The sequence below is a fragment of the Carassius carassius genome, chromosome 2, assembly GCF_963082965.1.
Source record: "Carassius carassius chromosome 2, fCarCar2.1, whole genome shotgun sequence".
NCBI lineage: Eukaryota > Metazoa > Chordata > Actinopteri > Cypriniformes > Cyprinidae > Carassius > Carassius carassius.
This window is the reverse complement of record NC_081756.1, coordinates 7,015,486-7,033,814: the sequence shown is the minus strand read 5'-3', so window position 1 is coordinate 7,033,814 and position 18,329 is coordinate 7,015,486. Positions and strand designations below refer to the sequence as shown.

Sequence of the window (18,329 nt, the reverse complement as noted above, 5' to 3'; positions counted from 1 at the left end):
TAAAACATTGTTCATTCACCGCTATTTCTGAGAGACGGAACGGATATTCAACAAGAAAAACACAGTTTTGGACTTTTTGCACCTTTGGAAGAGTACATTTCTACACAAAGATAATCTGTACTAATCAATGAGGCCAGGAAAGAGTTGAACTTTATTTCATGTTGCCTTTAATGTCAAAAGCAATGAGTCTGTGACATGTTTTATGATTTACCTGTCTGCTGTCAGTGTTTATCTGAAGCAATGCAATTAATATTCCACTATTCTGTTGCATTCTTCTTAATGTTGTCTGGTTACGTTTCACTTGTCTGTCAGTTTAAAGTGTCTCTGAATTTTGTTTTGCAGACAAACACATGGATGGATGTCATGCACTCTGTTCCTGAAGGGCCATTTTATGTATCTTCAGTCAGAAAAGACGACTTCCGTATGACACGGCAGCTTTCAGCCTGAAATATGTCGTCGTACTGGTACGTCAAAGAGACTGCGGATCCAGCCGGCAGCACCAGCAGCATGGAGGAGCAAGCTGGTAAGAAAACCTCACACATCCAGCAGGGTCCATGCAAAGTGATAAATCTGACACTTGTTCTATGTGATGTTTCGCTTTTTCTAGGTAGATTGCATATTTTGTATAATGCAATATTCTACCTAGAAAAAGCAAAACATTACATAGAACAAGTGTCAGATTTATCACTTTGCATTTACACTTTGCATTTTCACTTTAAATGCAAACTATATAGTTTGCATTTAATGCACAGGTCTTTGACAGAGGCTACGGTGTCAATTTATTTTCCCTCATCCGTTACTATGCTTATCACTGTCGGATTCAATACACCATTTAAATAAGGTTGTCAATCCTGTCGTTATTTTAAAATAATGAACGGATTGATGAATGTGCTTTGGCTGAGCTCTGTGAGGTCGCTTTAAACAAAATCCAGCGTTTTCAACACTGTTGAGTGAATTCGGACCATCTGATTGGTCATTATGTTCACACGCTCTACAGAAATGTCCGTGATTGGCTGCTTTGCTCATCGCTGCAAAAACGCATCATAAATAGAAATCTTTGACGATCTTCACAGAGCGCTCACACAAGTACACACTGGAGCATCAACATTATATAAATATTCACAATATTATCTTGTATCGCCATCACAATGATCTTGTAGAGTGCGTTTTACCAGCTTGTTGTCAAATGTGCTGATTTTGCATCAGTTTGAGTTACGCATGCCGCACACAACTGAAATACGGAAACGAGCAAAAACATGATATTCAGGGTCCTAAGAAGTCTTAATTCACCTTTCCACAAATTAAGGTCTTAAAAGGTCTTAAATCAGAGCAGAAAGTCTTCAGTTCATGAAGTCATGGCACTGCAAAAAAAGTATATCTTCCTCCTCTTCATCAAGATACATTTACATGAGATTTAAAACTATATTTTAAAATTTGAAGACTTGACTTTTCTTTTTTGAGAAATTGAATAAAACAAAGCGAGTTTATGCTTAAAACAGGAACATATATATGTCAATAATAATTGCATACATTTGTTAGTTTTAATCCATATTAATAGGCATTTCCATCTTGTAGTTAAGCTATTTTTGTACACATTATTGATGTATTGTGTTTCCTTAGATGAATTCCTTAAATTTGCTTCAATTGGTATTGAATCTGTCTTAAATTAACTTCATAAAACCTGCAGAAAACCCTGGATATTGCATCATTTGAAATATAGTATATACCATTATTTTTGTAGTATGGTACACCTCACCTTTTTTCTTTGTATATTTGTCACATTTAGCAGTTTATTCAGTGTTCAATTTGAACCCTATCTGGCAGTAACCTGCTTGCAGCAAAGACCAAAAAAAAAAATTATCATGCAGACAGATTAAAAGCAGATCCTCTATAAACCCTAAAAACAGTGACATTTTTCTCAGCGAAGGCATGAAGTCGGAGAAACTTCCTCATTGCTTTACAAATGGCATGTTGCCAGTGAATGTGGTGAAGTTTTGTTGAATCAGTCATTTTGCATAATCATACCACACTATGAAGGTTAATATTTCCCTATGAGAGAGTCACCAGTTCAGCAGCTTTACTGTGTCATGTGAGAGTGTGGTGTTGTGGCACTGAGAGTGATATAAAACGGTCTGGTGTTGCATGTAAAGAGCAGCGTGTATATGGTTTTATTGTTCTTTTCACCCCTGAGACACCATCTGTAGTGCAGTTATGGTTCGAGGAACCTCGCAGTCTGCACAGTGTATATATATAGTAATATGAAGTGAAACTCGGCCGGTCTTCAGAAAGGTGTTTATAGCAGCGAACGTCACGTCCTCTCACATATACACTGGCCTGTGTGTAAGCATTACATGTACAGTGCGTTCAGCTGTCAACCTTTATTCAGATTTGGCTGCTGATCAATATAGGCATGACCACAGATTCACAGCTGAGTGTGCTCAAACTCATTTGTTGTTGATAACTGACTAATAGCTACTAATATCAGATTTTGAATTAGCCAAAAACGGCTTTTTAAATATGCACTAGCATCTGTCTATCTATACCTACATTTGTGTTATTTAATAGTTTTGATAAATTTGTTTATGAATATTTAATGCGTTGCATATTTTTCTTAAATGTCTTAAATATATAGAGGCATTCATTTTTTTATATTAATTTTTTTTATGTGGCATGATGAAAATAGTCATAATAAAGAATGAGTAGGGCTCCAAATCTATATAAATAAATGTATTTATAATTGTTTTTTATTTACTGAATATCTAGAGGCATTTATTTATTTTAATGTAGAATTTATTATAATATTTCTATATGTTGAATATTTCAAGTAAAAAAATGGGGTCTATATATATATATATATATATATATATATCTTTGGCAACATATAGATTAAAAAATATTGTGGTAGATATTTAACAGTGGCACATTTTTCTAAGGGAGTATTATGTGTGGCAAAAAATTGCTAAATGCTTCAGTCATCACAAGAAACAAATCCAGTCAAGTGTGTCTCAACTTCTGATTCAAAATGTGATGCTAACTGTTGTTGGGCAACTAACAACTGTATCTTTCTATGACCATCTCTATAGATGTCAAAGATATGGCGTTTCTGGGCTGCGCTCAGTTTCATTTTTCCCGAAAACCGCCGAAGTAAGCACCCCGCAAAAAACAGTCAATATCCCCCCCGAGGTGAAACATCATGTCATAGGTGTTGGGTTTCAGTTTCCCGCCGACTCAGCATCAGCAACACCGTTGCCATTAGCAACAGTGAGTGTGTGTGAGAATCCATTGCTGTGTGTTAGTTTGGCGTGGCTCATGTCTGAGTCCCGTCACGTCTGTGTGTGTGTGTGTGTGTGTGTCGTCTGGTCTCGTGTGACAGAAACACACGTTACAGAAGGAGGCCACTGTGCTAATCTGGCTTAGTGCGGCTTGAGCTGTAGCTGCAAACCCAATCTGAAGTCCTCTAGGGAGGGACAGAGACACAGCAGCCGGCCGGGGAGGGTTGGCTTTCACTCTTCAGTGTGTATTCAGTGTAAGATAACCTTGCCATTAGGGACAGCACACAGGGAGGAGACGGGAGCATCACAGAGTCGGGCTAATACGCACAGTTACTGAATGTACATCGAGCCTCTGGACTCTTGACGGACAATAATGAGATGATAGATCGAGCAGAATGATAAGGTATGTTTGCATTGTGAATGTCTCGTTTTCCATCGTTTCAGGTCCGTGTTCAGAGTGTAGGAAGTGATCCTTTCTTTGACCCAATGCTTTCAAATTCTGGGATTGAATTCTCCGAACTTATAAGAGATTGTGCTTTAACAAGAAAGTCGTTTATTCTTTGTATCTTATTTTTCTTTGTTGGCATCACTCGCATTGTCTGATTCATTGTCACATGGTTTAAAATGGTCTCAATAGTTTGTTCTTTTCTTAGTTGAAGTTAGTCTTAAACTCAGCAGCAACAAGATTTTAGTGTCTCTTCAAAAATGTCTATATTTTAAGGAGATTCAATGCGATCAAAACTATCTTTTTGTACCGGAGAGAGAATGAAAAAAGTGAAATTTAGATGACTTTGATTTAATCATCAGATTCTGAGTAAGTGTTAATGTGCCTCATTTATATGCTAATGAGTGTTTAAGTGACAAGAGCTGAAACTCGAGGTTTGTATCGTCACATTTAGAGTTGAGCGATACAGCTAACATTACATCTTTTTTTACATCTATTTTTCAGGCCTTAAAAACATTTAACATATATCTTGATATCTGTGCAGTTATATGCTCAGTGCACCATGTTGGGACTTTTTATGAACATTTACGAGTGATGATGCCAATGAATCATTAATTCTAACAGTTCAAACAGAATCACATTAAAGGAAAATGTGCTCACCCTCAGGTCATCCAAAATGTAGATGAGCTTGTTTCTTCATCAGAACAGATTTGGAGAAGTGTAGTATTACATAATTTGCTCCCCAACGGATCCTCTGCAGTGAATGGGTGCCGTCAGAATGAGAGTCCAAACAGATGATAAAAATATCTCAATGATCCACACCACTCCAGTCCATCAGTTAATGTCTTGTGAAGTGAAAAGCTGTGTGTTTGTGAGAATCAAATCCAAGATTAAGGTATTTTTAACTTAAACTGTTGCTTCCGGCTAAAGAACCATAGTCCATAATCCATAATATTGCCAAGGAATCAAACTGACCAACTCTTAACACAGTTTTTGATTTCATATAATTTGCAATATCATTGCAGAAATAAATATAGCAAAATATTGCTCAGCCCAATGTTGACAGTGACTCTCAATTGTACTCTTTACATGAATCATATTGAAAGTAAAAAAGAGCTTTATAGTTTCAGAGCAGAGAGACAAATTACTGAATGAACATAGAACAAGTGATTACATGGTTTTCTTGTGCATGATCTGGAATCTCTACGCACTGAAGCTTTGATTTAATTAGATGAAAGATGTCTTATGCACTGATGCTATGGTCTGTTGATCAGAAGTTTACTGAAAGTCAATAACATCCAGAGAAACTCAGTGTTTGAGTCTGGAACAACACACACAAACATTGGTTAATATAGTCCGTGTTTGATTTAGTAATTAGCTGGGTTTTTTTAATTGCTGCAGTTTTTTTTAAAATCTATACTTCTACTACTCCCATTTTATAATTTTCTGATGCATTTTGCAATTGTTTTCTCTTAGTTACAGAATGTGCCTTAAAGAGGTCATATGATGCTACATGCACTTTTACAAGCTGTTTGAACTGAAATGTGTGTTGGCAGTGTATGTACATTTTTTTTTTATAAATCTGGCCAAATCTTTACCCCTTTCTCAAAACGAGCCGATCTCAGATGCCTGTGTTTGTGACATCACACAGACAGGCCCCTCCCATGATAGTTTGATTGACAGTAGTGTTTCAGCACAGACTGGACTGGTGTCTTATCTTAGCTCCGCCCTGAGTGAGCTGTCATCAGTCCACCATTGTTTCCTGATGTAGACAAGAATGTCTCTTAAGTGATTGAGGTGTTCTGTTGTAGGGTGTAATAATGAACATAGAAGTCGTCATTTACTCCTGACAACTGTACCGCTGAAGATGCAGTGGATTATGTTTGTTTCTGAAGGGAATGTGCCTCCAATCTACATTCAATTCAATTCAATTCAAGTTTATTTGTATAGCGCTTTTAACAATACAAATCGTTACAAAGCAACTTTACAGAAAATTGTTTCTACAATATTTAGTAGTAGCTAGTAGTTTGTGCACGTTTGACAGGATTTTAGAAAAATAATAATAATACAAGACGTAGTCAGCTAGATGATGAACTATCAATATTATTAATTAATAGTAATTATATGATGCAGTCACACATGTAGCAATAATTGTTAGTTCTGTTTGTTGATTCAAGGTTAGCATCATCTGGGGTCCTCTGAGGGTCGGCATCATCTCTTCTCAGGTGTTCTGGATCCAGACTGGAGCTTGTGTAAATCCTAGTTACCACGGGATGTAAATCCCGTGGCAAAACATAGAAACAAAATAGAGACATCATTAGCATAGCTGCTGATCCAACAAAGTAAAATTAGTTTAACCCAAGCTAAAGAATAAAAATGCAGATGCAACTACACTCACAATTTAAGAGATACATTATTCGAATGCCTGGCGAAAGAGATGCGTTTTTAATCTAGATTTAAACAGAGAGAGTGTGTCTGAACCCCGAACATTATCAGGAAGGCTATTCCAGAGTTTGGGAGCCAAATGTGAAAAAGCTCTACCTCCTTTAGTGGACTTTTCTATCCTAGGAACTACCAAAAGTCCAGCGTTTTGTGACCTTAGGGAGCGTGATGGGTTGTAGCGTGGTAGAAGGCTAGTTAGGTACGCAGGAGCTAAACCATTTAGGGCCTTATGGGTAAGTAATGATAATTTGTAACTGATACGGAACTTAATAGGTAGCCAGTGCAGAGACTGTAAAATTGGGGTAATATGATCATATTTTCTTGACCTGGTAAGGACATAAATGCATCTATGTTCATGCAAATAATTCGTGATCCAGCTTCACCAACAGAAGAAGTGAGTGTAAGGTTTTTTTAATGAATGTTTACAAATCACTTTTCCTAATAATGTGCTAATTAGCAAGTTTCACAATGAATGAAAGTGAAAGTGAAAGTGACGTGACATTCAGCCAAGTATGGTGACCCATACTCAGAATTCGTGCTCTGCATTTAACCCATCCGAAGTGCACAGACACAGAGCAGTGAACACACACCCGGAGCAGTGAAGCTAAAGTAAATAGTCTCTGAGGGGCGGGGTTGGCAGAGCTCATTAACATTTAAAGGAAAATGCTACAAAACGGCGTGCTCTGAAATGAGCTGTTTTTGACAGGGTAAAAAATTTGTTTTTTTATCACAAACTATGTAACAGACTCTTTATGAAGACCCTAAAGAATCATATCAACTTGTGGAAAATGGGCATCCTATGATCCCTTTAAAGTTATAGTGAGAATTATCTTATTTACTAACCCACTAGTTGCATGAGCATGAGTTACTTTCTTCTGTTGAACACAAAAGAAGATATTTTTAAGAATATTGTTAGCCAAACAGTTGAGCCATGGACTTTTACAGGATTTCATAGTATGTCAATTGCTACCGGTACCTGTTTAAATTTGTAAATGATTTCAGGATTTTCATTTTTGGATGTACTATCCCTTTAATGTGCATTCACACTGACAGTGACAGATTTATTTTAATAGAGTTGGTGATTTGAAATGACTCAAGCCACTTTGAAGATGAAGCCAACTTTGAGCCGTATTTATGCTTCTCTTTCCTACACATAAGGAGCATCTTAAAATCTGTCTAGGTTTTCAGATTTGTTAGGTTTCAGAGCAGAGCTGCTGTCTTGGCTTTGGTTTTTCCTCCAGGTTGATTTGGTCTGGCCTGGACTTGAGCCGAGTCTGTATTGATGCAGGCTGGATGTCTAATGGTTACCCTCCCTCAGGCTTTCTCCAGCCGCTCATCAGAAATTTTTTTTCAATTATTCATATGAGCCTCTTCTATTAAAGCACACAGCCTTACTGGCTCTTACCCGCAGCTCTGGCTCCTTTACATCAGAGCAGATCTACTGTTAATGGAGCAGTGTCTCCAGACGGCCACATTTGCCAGATAAATGTTAAAGGGCTGGATGGACTAATGTGAATAATAAGAGGGAGTGATTGATCTGACCTTCACTGCCCTCTTGGATTGGTATCATAACACATCCACACACTGAAGTCCAGCCACTGATCTACACCGAGCAATTACAACTCGTGATGTGCTGTTTTATTAATCACACAGACTAATAAAGTTTGCCCTAAAATGAACATTCGGTCTCGATCACTCACCCTCATGCCATTTTAATTCTAACGCCACCATAAAACCACCATAAAAGCCACATGCTGAAATGTTGCCTTACCAACAAACTGAAATGAAATAAGTTACCGTACTAAAATTGTGTGTGTGTGTGTGTGTGTGTGTGTGTGTGTGTGGGGGGGGGGTAATTTAAAGCTTGAAATTAAAAACATAAGAAACGAATTAAACTTAAACGAAAATTCAAATGAAAATAATAAAAGCTAATAATTTTTTTTTATAATGTTATAATTATTGTGATGTAATAATTTATACTAATATCATCTCTCTGTCTGTCTATCTGTTGGAATTATACCTGTCATTTTATTCATATTTAGCTGTATTTTTAGAGTAAATTTAGTGGACGTGTGCTTGATGCATGAACATTTATTTTAGCATCTTCAGGATTTTTTGCCTTATTGATTTTAGAATTTTAGATTTTTTATTTTACAGTTACAGCACGTTTGCCTTTGCTAGTTCATGTTAAATGGTCTTGCATTGTGGCAAATTAATTTTTCAAAGTACAAATGCTATATTTAGTCTGTAAAATAATACGAGGTGACAAAAAACGGAATGCATAATTAAAAAAGATTTATCAAAATGCCACATAAAATAGTTTTAGATGAAGTTTTGCATGTCACACCACAGAGCATGTCAACTTCCTGAAAAATATTTCATGCAAACTACAGGACCAGCATGCATGGCTTTTTTATTTAAAGTGTTTTGTGTCCAGATTGTTTGTGTGTGTGCTTTTAGACATGTTTGGATCTGCAGCCGTTGTGTGTGACCATAGGCGTCGATTTCGGGGGTCATTTTGTACCCACCACTTTTTTTTTTTTTTTTTAAAGTAAAAGAACTCGAGGGTTTTTAAACCTCGAGTTCTGCTGCTGCGATGGCTACACGCTTTTCTGTTCATTAAAACTGCAACAACTGTAACATTGGGATACGTTCTAGGTTGGGGGAGGGGGAGTCATCGTGTCACTGTTATTATTTTCTCTATAGACGGTTTCAACGGCAACAACATAAACAAACGTTACTGCGCATGCGCGCTTTTGCGGACCTAACTTAACTTCCGGTAGACTTCCAAATAGAATCAATAACAACAGCCAAGTCCCTCTAGAGTAGATATTTTTTGATAACAAACAAAATATGTTTGCTGCATGGATCAGGCGGACTTAATGAGAATGCAAATCCATTCTTTGCCAATAGGAGATGTTTTAAAGCATAGACATAAAGCGCGAGAAATGGAGGTTTCCCCAGTAACAGCTGTAAACAAAGTACGCTCACACACGCTGCTTTATCAGGCATATAACATGCAAGTCTTCCTTCAGAAATACAGCGATATAAAAAACACCTGTGCCTCGTTTTGATATTTAAACATATAAATGTAAGGGATTATTATTATTAAACGTGCAGTACATAACGTTACTCATGTTTATTCAGCGAAGCCTTTTTGAAAATCGATCAGTTTTAAAATTGTGGTGAGTTTCCAAAAATAAATAAATGTATGGGAAACACATCCCGCAGCACAACCACCTGAGCCCTCAGTCTACTCATCGCCTTGACTTTAACCGCGTTTGTAGAAGGCACTGCAGCCAGACCGATATACACAACACAGACCGGAAGTTAACTTAGGTCCAGGCGCGTGCGCCCGATGAAACCGTCTATATGACTATCGCGCTTCTTTTTTTTAAAGAATGTTTTTCAAATGAGTTGACAGTTTGGAATGGACAGTGAACGAGCGGGAACGAGGCTACCTAGTCTTTGCTGGGATTGGCCAGAATTTCTGGCGAATGTATCATAGACGAGCAAGTCATTTAGCCTTCATACAATATCACAAGGTTGCATCCTAGTGCCATGGACTATAACATATCAAAGTGATAACTTGTAGAACAAATGGATGTTGTTGTACACACAGCATGGGTCTGCAGACCATTGACACAAAGGTAAGACGCGATAACTTATGTTTATTAAGATTTGCTGGTATTATAGCTAGGTCTTGTGCATTTGCACACAAGGGATCGGCTGTTTTAATTCTTCTCTTGCAATTAATGTTACGTTAGACTTCCTTAGCCACCAACTTAATTAGCTAGTTACGGTTTGCGTTCATACAGCAAGTGTTGGGGGAGATGATTGTTGAGTAGTCAGTATCTTGTTTAATTATTGCTTGAATCTATTGCTGAATTCTGAAATAGTTGTGATGATGATGATGATGATGATGATGATGAGGAATGGATCAAGTTTTAGTCAAAATGCCTGATGTAGATTGGATGGATGCATGTTGTTGTGAATTGAGAGCATTCAGATCATGGTGTGATAGTCAATAGTGTTCATGTGCTACACGTATTTTTGCTTTTTCAATCTTGATAAAATTTGTAGTGCTTAAGTTGTGTTGTCTGTTATTTCTTGATAATAACACCGTTGCCATGAAAAACAGAGCGTTGCTGTGGACGCGGCAGGATTCTAATCGTAGAGACGGAACTATTTTCTTTAGCGGAAGCAATACAATTGTATACAATACAATACAATACAAATAAGTGTTTAAATCAATAAACTCTTTTTTTAAATCAATATTTTGTGTCAAATTATTGATTTATTTGGTGGGTAGCCATGTAATAAGCGGGATAATGTAGAGCGAGGCCCGATTTTGGGTTAGATTTTTTTCCCCGTTTTCAGTGGTTATAACAAAGCAACATGAAAGAGAAAATTGGTAATCATTGTTTAGGTACATTAAACCACGTCATAGCCATGTCATATTGTCAACATGGTACTTATATGATGATATGAAGCAGATTAGTGGGTCATATATCATATGTCTAATGCTTTGTACGGCTTTCTTCTTCATAAAACAAGTCGGACATCATCACATTTTTGTATACATTTTTATTTATTTACATTAATAAGATACAGGATGTATTTCAAAACATGACCTGCGCGAAAGAGAAAAAAAAATGCATCATTGTACCCACCACTTCTGAAAATGCACTTCTGAATGCGTCTCTGTCCCCACCACATTTCAAACCAAACTGACGCCCATGTGTGTGACTATCACTTTCCATTCAGTCTCCCCAGATCTTCCCAATGAGTAGGTGCTCTTTACATCAAAGGTGAAACTGGAAGAGCGCAGCTCCACAAATACACACGCACTAGTCTGGGGGGAGAGGCATGTGAATTCTTTATGAGGCTGACCTGATTCCCGGCAGATCCCTCGCCCCCTGTATCTAAAGCTCATTTCCCATCGTGTCATCGTCGTTTTAGCATGAAGTTCGTTCTCTGTTACTGAGTGTTTTGTTTATTTCTGGTGGCTATGCCCCATTTGCAGACGTCTCGGCGATGGGTGCCAAGCAGTCGACGGTCGGCAGTGTTCCCTCGAGTCATTCATCCACTCTGCAGAGCATCCGAAAGGCCTATACGGATGGCGAGGACCAGAGGGCACGCGAGCTAATCCGGCTTTCCTGCGAGAATAACGGCGGAGAGGGGCTGGATGGGGTGAGTTTGATCATTCGTTCACTTTATACTCTTATTTAAATGAACATTCACATAAGCACTGAAGTGAAGCGGGTGCATTGTGCATGCAGTTTACCTGCTGAAGGACCAGCATATGTTGTGTTTTGGAAGCTGCTATGGTGGTTTGGCAGCAGACGGGCTTTTTGTGGCATCATCAAAACATTTATCAGTCCTGTCCAGAGCATAATAGCCTGTTGGGCGTCCCATAATGCGTTACTACAAGCTCTGTGGGGGAAAAAAGCATTCAAAATATATTAGGATGCATGCAATATTGAAAAGTATTCCCGAAAATAGTTAAATGTAAGTTGCTGCTTTTGTAAAACTCTTCAAAATGAGAAATGAAATACAATATCGAACCAGTTTTGGTTACACATTGTCAGTGGCCACATACACACCGTAAAATCAACTCACCTGTATCCTCGGTTGTTGACTCGTCTCTCTTCAAGATGAACAAAACTGATATCCGATAATGGAAAAATGCGTGAATATTGGGAGAAATATAGGTAAAACCAAATATCGGTCATCATCGGGGTTTAAGTTTACTATAGGCTTGTTCTTATTTGCTGTTTTTTATAATGAGATCTTTTCAGGAGTTAATTTTTTACGGTAAAAGACAAAAAATCCTGATTAAAACTGTCAGTTGGTTAACAGTAATTTTCTGTAAACTGTAATGGATCTAATCGTACATATCATGTAAATTTTAAAATGGACAGTTTTTGGAAGTGAAAAACAACAAGTCAACTTAGTTTAGCAGTGTTTGTATTTGTATGTATGACACCATGTGCACCTTTTATATATCATGGGTTTTGAACTGATAAATTTGAACTAACGAAATGTGCACCTTAATTCAATAAAAGTTGCTTTGGGGTAAAGTGTCAACTATAAATGTAAATATTGTGACGCCAAAGTCATAGGGTTCAATTACCAGTGAATAGACCAGTGAAATGCATCTTCCATGTGCATGAATATAAATGCAAGTTGCATGATTTGAGGTACAGTATCAGCTTGAAGCTAACAGTGTACAGTAAGTTATGCACCAAAGTTTAAAGGAAAGAAGATATATTGAAGAATGCGGGTAACCAAATACTTGCTGGCAGCCATTGGCTTCAATAGTTTGGAAAATAATACTATACTGTGGAAGTCAATGGGAACAGTCAACTGTTTGATTTCCCACATTCTTCAAGATATAATGTTTTATGTGCAACAGAAGAAAGAAATCTCAAAACATTTTTGGAACAACCCGAGAGTGAGTAAATGATAACAAAATGTTTATCCCTTAAATACTAAGGATTAGTTTTAATTTTTAGGTTTTTGTTCTAATGATTAACCCTAAGAACGAGCAATAGTCAAGTATCCGGCTTGGCCTAGTATAAGATTGCATGAGCTTTTCTGATCTGCATCAGCAGGGGAAATGTGCGCTGAAAGCATGCTTGTGAAACCCTTGATACTTCTCACATTCACACACAATACTGTGCTAAAGGGAAGGCAGAGCCTTTTAACAAATTGAATATCACAGCTTTTTACTCTCTGTTCACAGTTTTCGCCTTCGTGTTTGATGTGTGAAAAATACAGTGCATGCATTAACAGTAGAACAGTAGAAACCCGTTATTGACCTGCCATAGACTCAGAACATTACAAATGGCTTGTGTTTACAGTCTGTGATGCTGATAAGCAGATGGTATTCTGTTGTGGCTTTAACATGAAAACATGTTTTGGCCTGTAAATCTGCTCTAGTGGTCTGTATGGACGTAATGTTGAATATAAAACAAAATAAAAACGGCAACAAAACAAGCTGAAATCATTTGAATATGATGAGGCTTTGCTTTGCATTTAGAGCTGTATCATTGTATATCATTTCTTCTAATCTACAGTACTTCCTCCTGTCGCAGCTTAATATGCAGACATAACAATCCGTTCGCATGTTCATTTCCCTGTTGTGTAAATGCTGTGACACTGATCTGTTTGTTTGAACCACCTGACTATGTTAAGTTTTGGCTCAACCAATGGTATGAGTTTAAGGCGGGACTATCTGTTTTTCCGACCAATGGGAGACAAGGGGAGTGTTTGGATTTAAAACCGTCTTAATGTTGATTCCTATTATGTTTTTGTTGTTGGCAACCATTGAGAAATCTTAACAACCACCTTTCTAGCAATCAGAAGTAATTTACAATAGTATATTAGAAGGATTTCTGAAGGGTCATGTGACTATGAAGACTGCAATAATGATGCTGAAAATTCAGCTTTACTCCACATGAATAAATTCAATTTTACAATATATTAAAATACAAAAATGCTTTTTGTATTCTATTAATATTTTACTTTTTTTCTTTTTTTGGGGGGGCATTTATCAAATGCAGCTTTGATGAGCATAAGAGACTTCTTTATAAAAAAAACTTTGATTTTATTTTTATGCAAGGCAGAAAGATTAATTATAAGGTGTTTGTTTCTTAAAAAGACTTTGTTCACAGTAAGGTGATTACAGATGACATGAGAGTGTGTGGTCAGCGAGTGTGCAGAGATCTACCTCTGTAAATACTGTTACAGGTCTCTAATGAGGTCCAGTGATTGATGATGTGACTCTAATGGTCTTCTAACCGGCCATCAGTTAACAAACCCACATCTGATCATTGCATTAGTCCCGTTCAATCGCTGCTTCAGTGGCCTCTGAGATTAGAAATGTGTGCAAATATCATATTTCAGATATTTCTGTGTGCTACTGTAAAATATATGTAATCAGAAGTAATTTACAATATTAAATTGTAAATTTGATTTTATATGCAAATAAGTGTTAATTTTAGAATTATATTTGTTAAATTAAACTTTACTTTTTGCCGGTACTTTGTGAGAAGCTTTATTTGCGCTCGACTGCAGAATAGACTATTTATTAACAGCTCATTATGGTTTAGTTCCCCACACCTTGTATATATTTAATTAATATAAATGCATGATTAGTCGACTACCTTTAACAGCCCCTAATGTATGTATTATCTTTGCATTTCACATACTTTTGCATATTTTCTTCTTTTTGAAGCTTTAAATAGATTTTGATATCAGTACCGCAATACTTGTTTGAAAAGCTGCTTTGAAACGGTGTACTTTTTGTAAACACTGTGTAAAAGTAACTGTATTGTAATAAAAATATGCATTCTGCATACAGTTTGCAAACTGCAGAAACGGCAGTAGAAATAGCCTCGCACTTACTTCTAACCCTGATTCAGAGACTCAGTGGGAAAAAAAGGCTGATTTTAGTGTCTGTAGGCCACAGCGAGCATGTACAAGAATGAGGAAGTGCAAACTCATTTAAACTTTAGTTCTGAGCCAATGTAACATTTACAACAGATGTTTTGTCTTAAATTGAATCGTAATTTGGAAGTAAATGACTATATATGAAATAGAATACTAGCATATGCCTCTTACTATAACAAACTGCATTTGTCTAAATATACAGTTTGCATCCAGTGCGATCTTAAACGAAAACAGTATCCTCCAATGCAGTGCTCGACGTGAGCTTTCATTTCCAGTGTAACAAATGAATCACTAAAGCATGTTTGTTCTTTCTGATTCTTGATGCATAAATTTAGACTGTTAAAAAGTAAAGTAATTTGACACAAAAGAGGATGGAAAAAATTCAATTTTGAAACCGATAACTGAACATAACTTGCTGAATATGGAATGAGGTCAGCACACTACAGTTTAAAATGCTGTTTCACATAGTAGTTGAAAACAAAGCAGTATTCAGTAATCGTTAGGCATTGTGTTGGAATTGTTTTCTCAACATAGCCAGATAAACACCAGGTTCATTATGCACACTATTAATTTACATTTAAACAATAATCAAATATTCTCACAGTGCATCTACACTACAGTTTTTAGCTGTATTTATATTTTTTTGGTTATGCACTAAATCACTAATATGCTACTATTGCAATGTAATTCAGTAAGATTTATTTTTTTATCTTTTAAATGAAAATTTTACAGTAGGTTCTATTTTAAATAGGATTTTTTACATTTATTTCCAGAAAAATATGAAGCCGCTCAACTGTTTTGATAATAATCAGAAATGTTTCTTGATCAGCAAATCAGCATAACAGAAATGTTTCTGAAGGATCATGTGACACTGAAGACTGGAGGAATGATGCTGAAAATACAGCTTTGATCACAGGAATAAATTACATTTTACAATATATTGCAATATAAATAATTTATTTTAAATTATAATAATTTTTCACAATTTCTCTGTTTTACTGTGTTTTTGATCAAATAAATGCAGCCTTGATGAGCTGAAGATACTTCTTTTAAAATCATTATAAAACCTAATGTATTCAGTCTGTGGAAAGTCATTTAAGAAGGTGATATACAGTACTTAAAAATATTATGATAAAGTTTTTGTTCCACCTTGTTTTTGATTGCAATGCCAGGTAGAATTAAAGGAGAATTGATGTTACAGGATGATTTAAACTGCTTTACCTCTTTTCCTGAAGACAGTGGGTGTATTTGTGTGTTTGTGTGTAGGTGCAGCTGCTGTGTTTGGTGGTTCAGAACGGTGACTTGGACGGCGTTCGGTTCTTGCTGCAGGAAGCACGAGTTACAGTCCCACAGGAGCCCAGGGAAGATAACCCCGCTGTCTTAGCAGCACATCACGGACATCAGCTGTTGGTCCGAGAGCTGCTGGACTCTATACCACGTGAGCGCAAACCAAATCCACTGTCCTTAAAGTCAACATGCAAGCAAAACGAACCCTATTTACAGTACATTCTTAACAGCATAGCTCGACCAAAAATGTAAATGTGTTTAAAAGTTAGTGTAGATGAAATGTAGCATTGCATCACTTGTTCACCAGCGGATCCTCTGCAGTGAATGGGTGCCGACAGATTAAGAGTCCGAACAACTGATAAAAACATCATAATAATCAACAAGTAATCCACACCACTCCAGTCCATCAGTTTTAACTTTTACGTTATAAGTTTACAATGTTTAAACTTTAACTTCTTTGGTCAAAATATGAGTCCAGAATCCATAATAATATGTCAAGGGAAAAAGTCTCTCTCATCAAAATCCACCAACAATTTGTTTAGGACATTTTTGGCTCGTAAACGGTGCTTGATCTTTGCATATTTCTCTCCTGATTCAGACAAGATTACTTTTTCATTGGGGAAGTGTTATGGAGTTTTATCTGGAAGCAACCTTTTTAAGTAAAAAATGTCTCAATGACTGATTTGTTTCTCACAAACACGCAACTTTTCACTTTACAAGACATTAACTGATGGACTGGAGTGGTGTGGATTATTGTGATGTTTTTATCAGCTGTTTAGACTCTCATTCTGACGGCACCCATTCACCGCAGAGGATCCGTTGGTGAGCAAGTGATGCAATGCTACATTTCTCCATCTTGGATGACCTGAGGAAGAGCTCATTTTCAACAAATGTTCAAGTGTTCCTTTAATGCGTATTCCAGGTCTTATAATGCATGATTCACTGGTGCATGTTATTCCAGAGAACAAAAACTGTGTGTGTCAGTTGTATATTTCATATGTTAACATATAGTACTCTTGTCCACTTCTGAAACAACTCTCTCCTTGGTTAGGTCCGTGTGTCCGTAAGGATCTGCTGAACTGGATGTTGGCTACGGCGTGTCAGCAGGGTCATTTAGAGGTGGTGAAGCTGCTGATTTACACGTACAATGCTGACACCGAGGACTGCGCTGTTCATTCAGGAGAGTTTGCCATCATCAGCGGCCTGCCGCTGTACGCCGCTGCACAGGCAGGTACTGTAGACTTCTGCTCATCACGTACTTCTCATTATTACTGCAGAGAATGTCTGTTAAACTGTAAGGCAAGAATGCATGACATTTGGGAAGGACTAAATATGTATTCACACCAGGAGCAGAGAATGTGAACACTTCTGAATCGATTCCTTTAGGGCTTATTCACACCAATTTGATTGCATTTTTTAATGCCATTTTTTATGTGAATCACCGAGGGAACACTTTACTCTGAGGTTTCTTTTGTTAACACTAGTTATCAATGTAGGGCCCTGTGATTTCCAGACGGCATTGTTTGAAGAAATGTGGACAGAAATAAATTACTATATAATTGTTAAGCAGCACGTTATTTGACCAAAACTACAAATGCATTATATTTTATTTTTATTATTTTAATTGAAAAAGTGTTTTTAATTCAATTGGTTAAACATGGTTTTTGATCATTAATTTTTTTAATGTAAGTTTTTTTTTTTTTTTTAAGCATTTATTTAAAACATGGGGGGGGAAATAAGAGATTTCATATAAACTGACCTATATAAGTTAACATAAACAATGAGCAATACCTTTACAACATTTATAAATCTTCATGGTAAATTCAACATTAAAGAATACATTTTTAAAATCAAAAGTTTTAGCTGTTAACATTGATAATGCACCAACATGAACTCAATGAACAAATAAATTTTATTAAATAACAATAACAAAGATTAATACTATAAACACAATGCTGCTCGTTGTTAGTTGATTTTAGCTAATGTTAACAAATGAGAACTGATTGTAAAATTTTACCAAAATGTTATATTTTGCAGATAAAAGTGTAAACACAATCAAAATACATTTTATTTTATTTTTATTATATTTTATTTTTTATTTTATTTTATTTACAATTTTATTGAATTATTATTTTAATTTAATAAAAAATATTTTATTTTATTGTTATTATTTTTTATTTTATTATGTTTTATTATGTTTGTTTTTTTATAGAATCCCTGGTCTAGTTTTACTGAATTTGAGTGATGGATGCCATTTGGTTTGACCAGTAATGAGGACATTATTAACTACTAATTTTTTGATTTTTCTGTCAGGGACTGTACTAGTTCAGTTTTATCATCCTGAACTGTACACTGGTCCTGAAAAGTGAAAGCAGGGGAATTTTGATCAGGTTTTCCCGCTTTGCTCCAGCACACGCATGCACTTC

General features: G+C 36.4%; 1 protein-coding gene across 5 annotated transcripts in view; it reads left to right on the top strand.

Annotated features, from left to right (window-relative positions):
* Nucleotides 1-18,329, top strand: part of LOC132101244 (leucine-rich repeat serine/threonine-protein kinase 1-like) — an 83,312-nt gene that overhangs the window by 1,273 nt on the left and 63,710 nt on the right. For 4 of the 5 annotated variants that reach the window (XM_059506053.1, XM_059506025.1, XM_059506035.1 and 1 more), the window contains exons 2-5: nucleotides 343-523; nucleotides 11,186-11,352; nucleotides 15,883-16,054; nucleotides 16,955-17,134. In XM_059506053.1, coding sequence (XP_059362036.1) covers nucleotides 451-523; nucleotides 11,186-11,352; nucleotides 15,883-16,054; nucleotides 16,955-17,134 — 592 coding nt within the window. In that variant the 5' untranslated portion in view covers nucleotides 343-450. Of the gene's footprint in view, nucleotides 1-342; nucleotides 524-3,574; nucleotides 3,676-11,185; nucleotides 11,353-15,882; nucleotides 16,055-16,954; nucleotides 17,135-18,329 lie in introns of those variants that run through there. The other variant, XM_059506044.1, reaches the window with a different exon arrangement.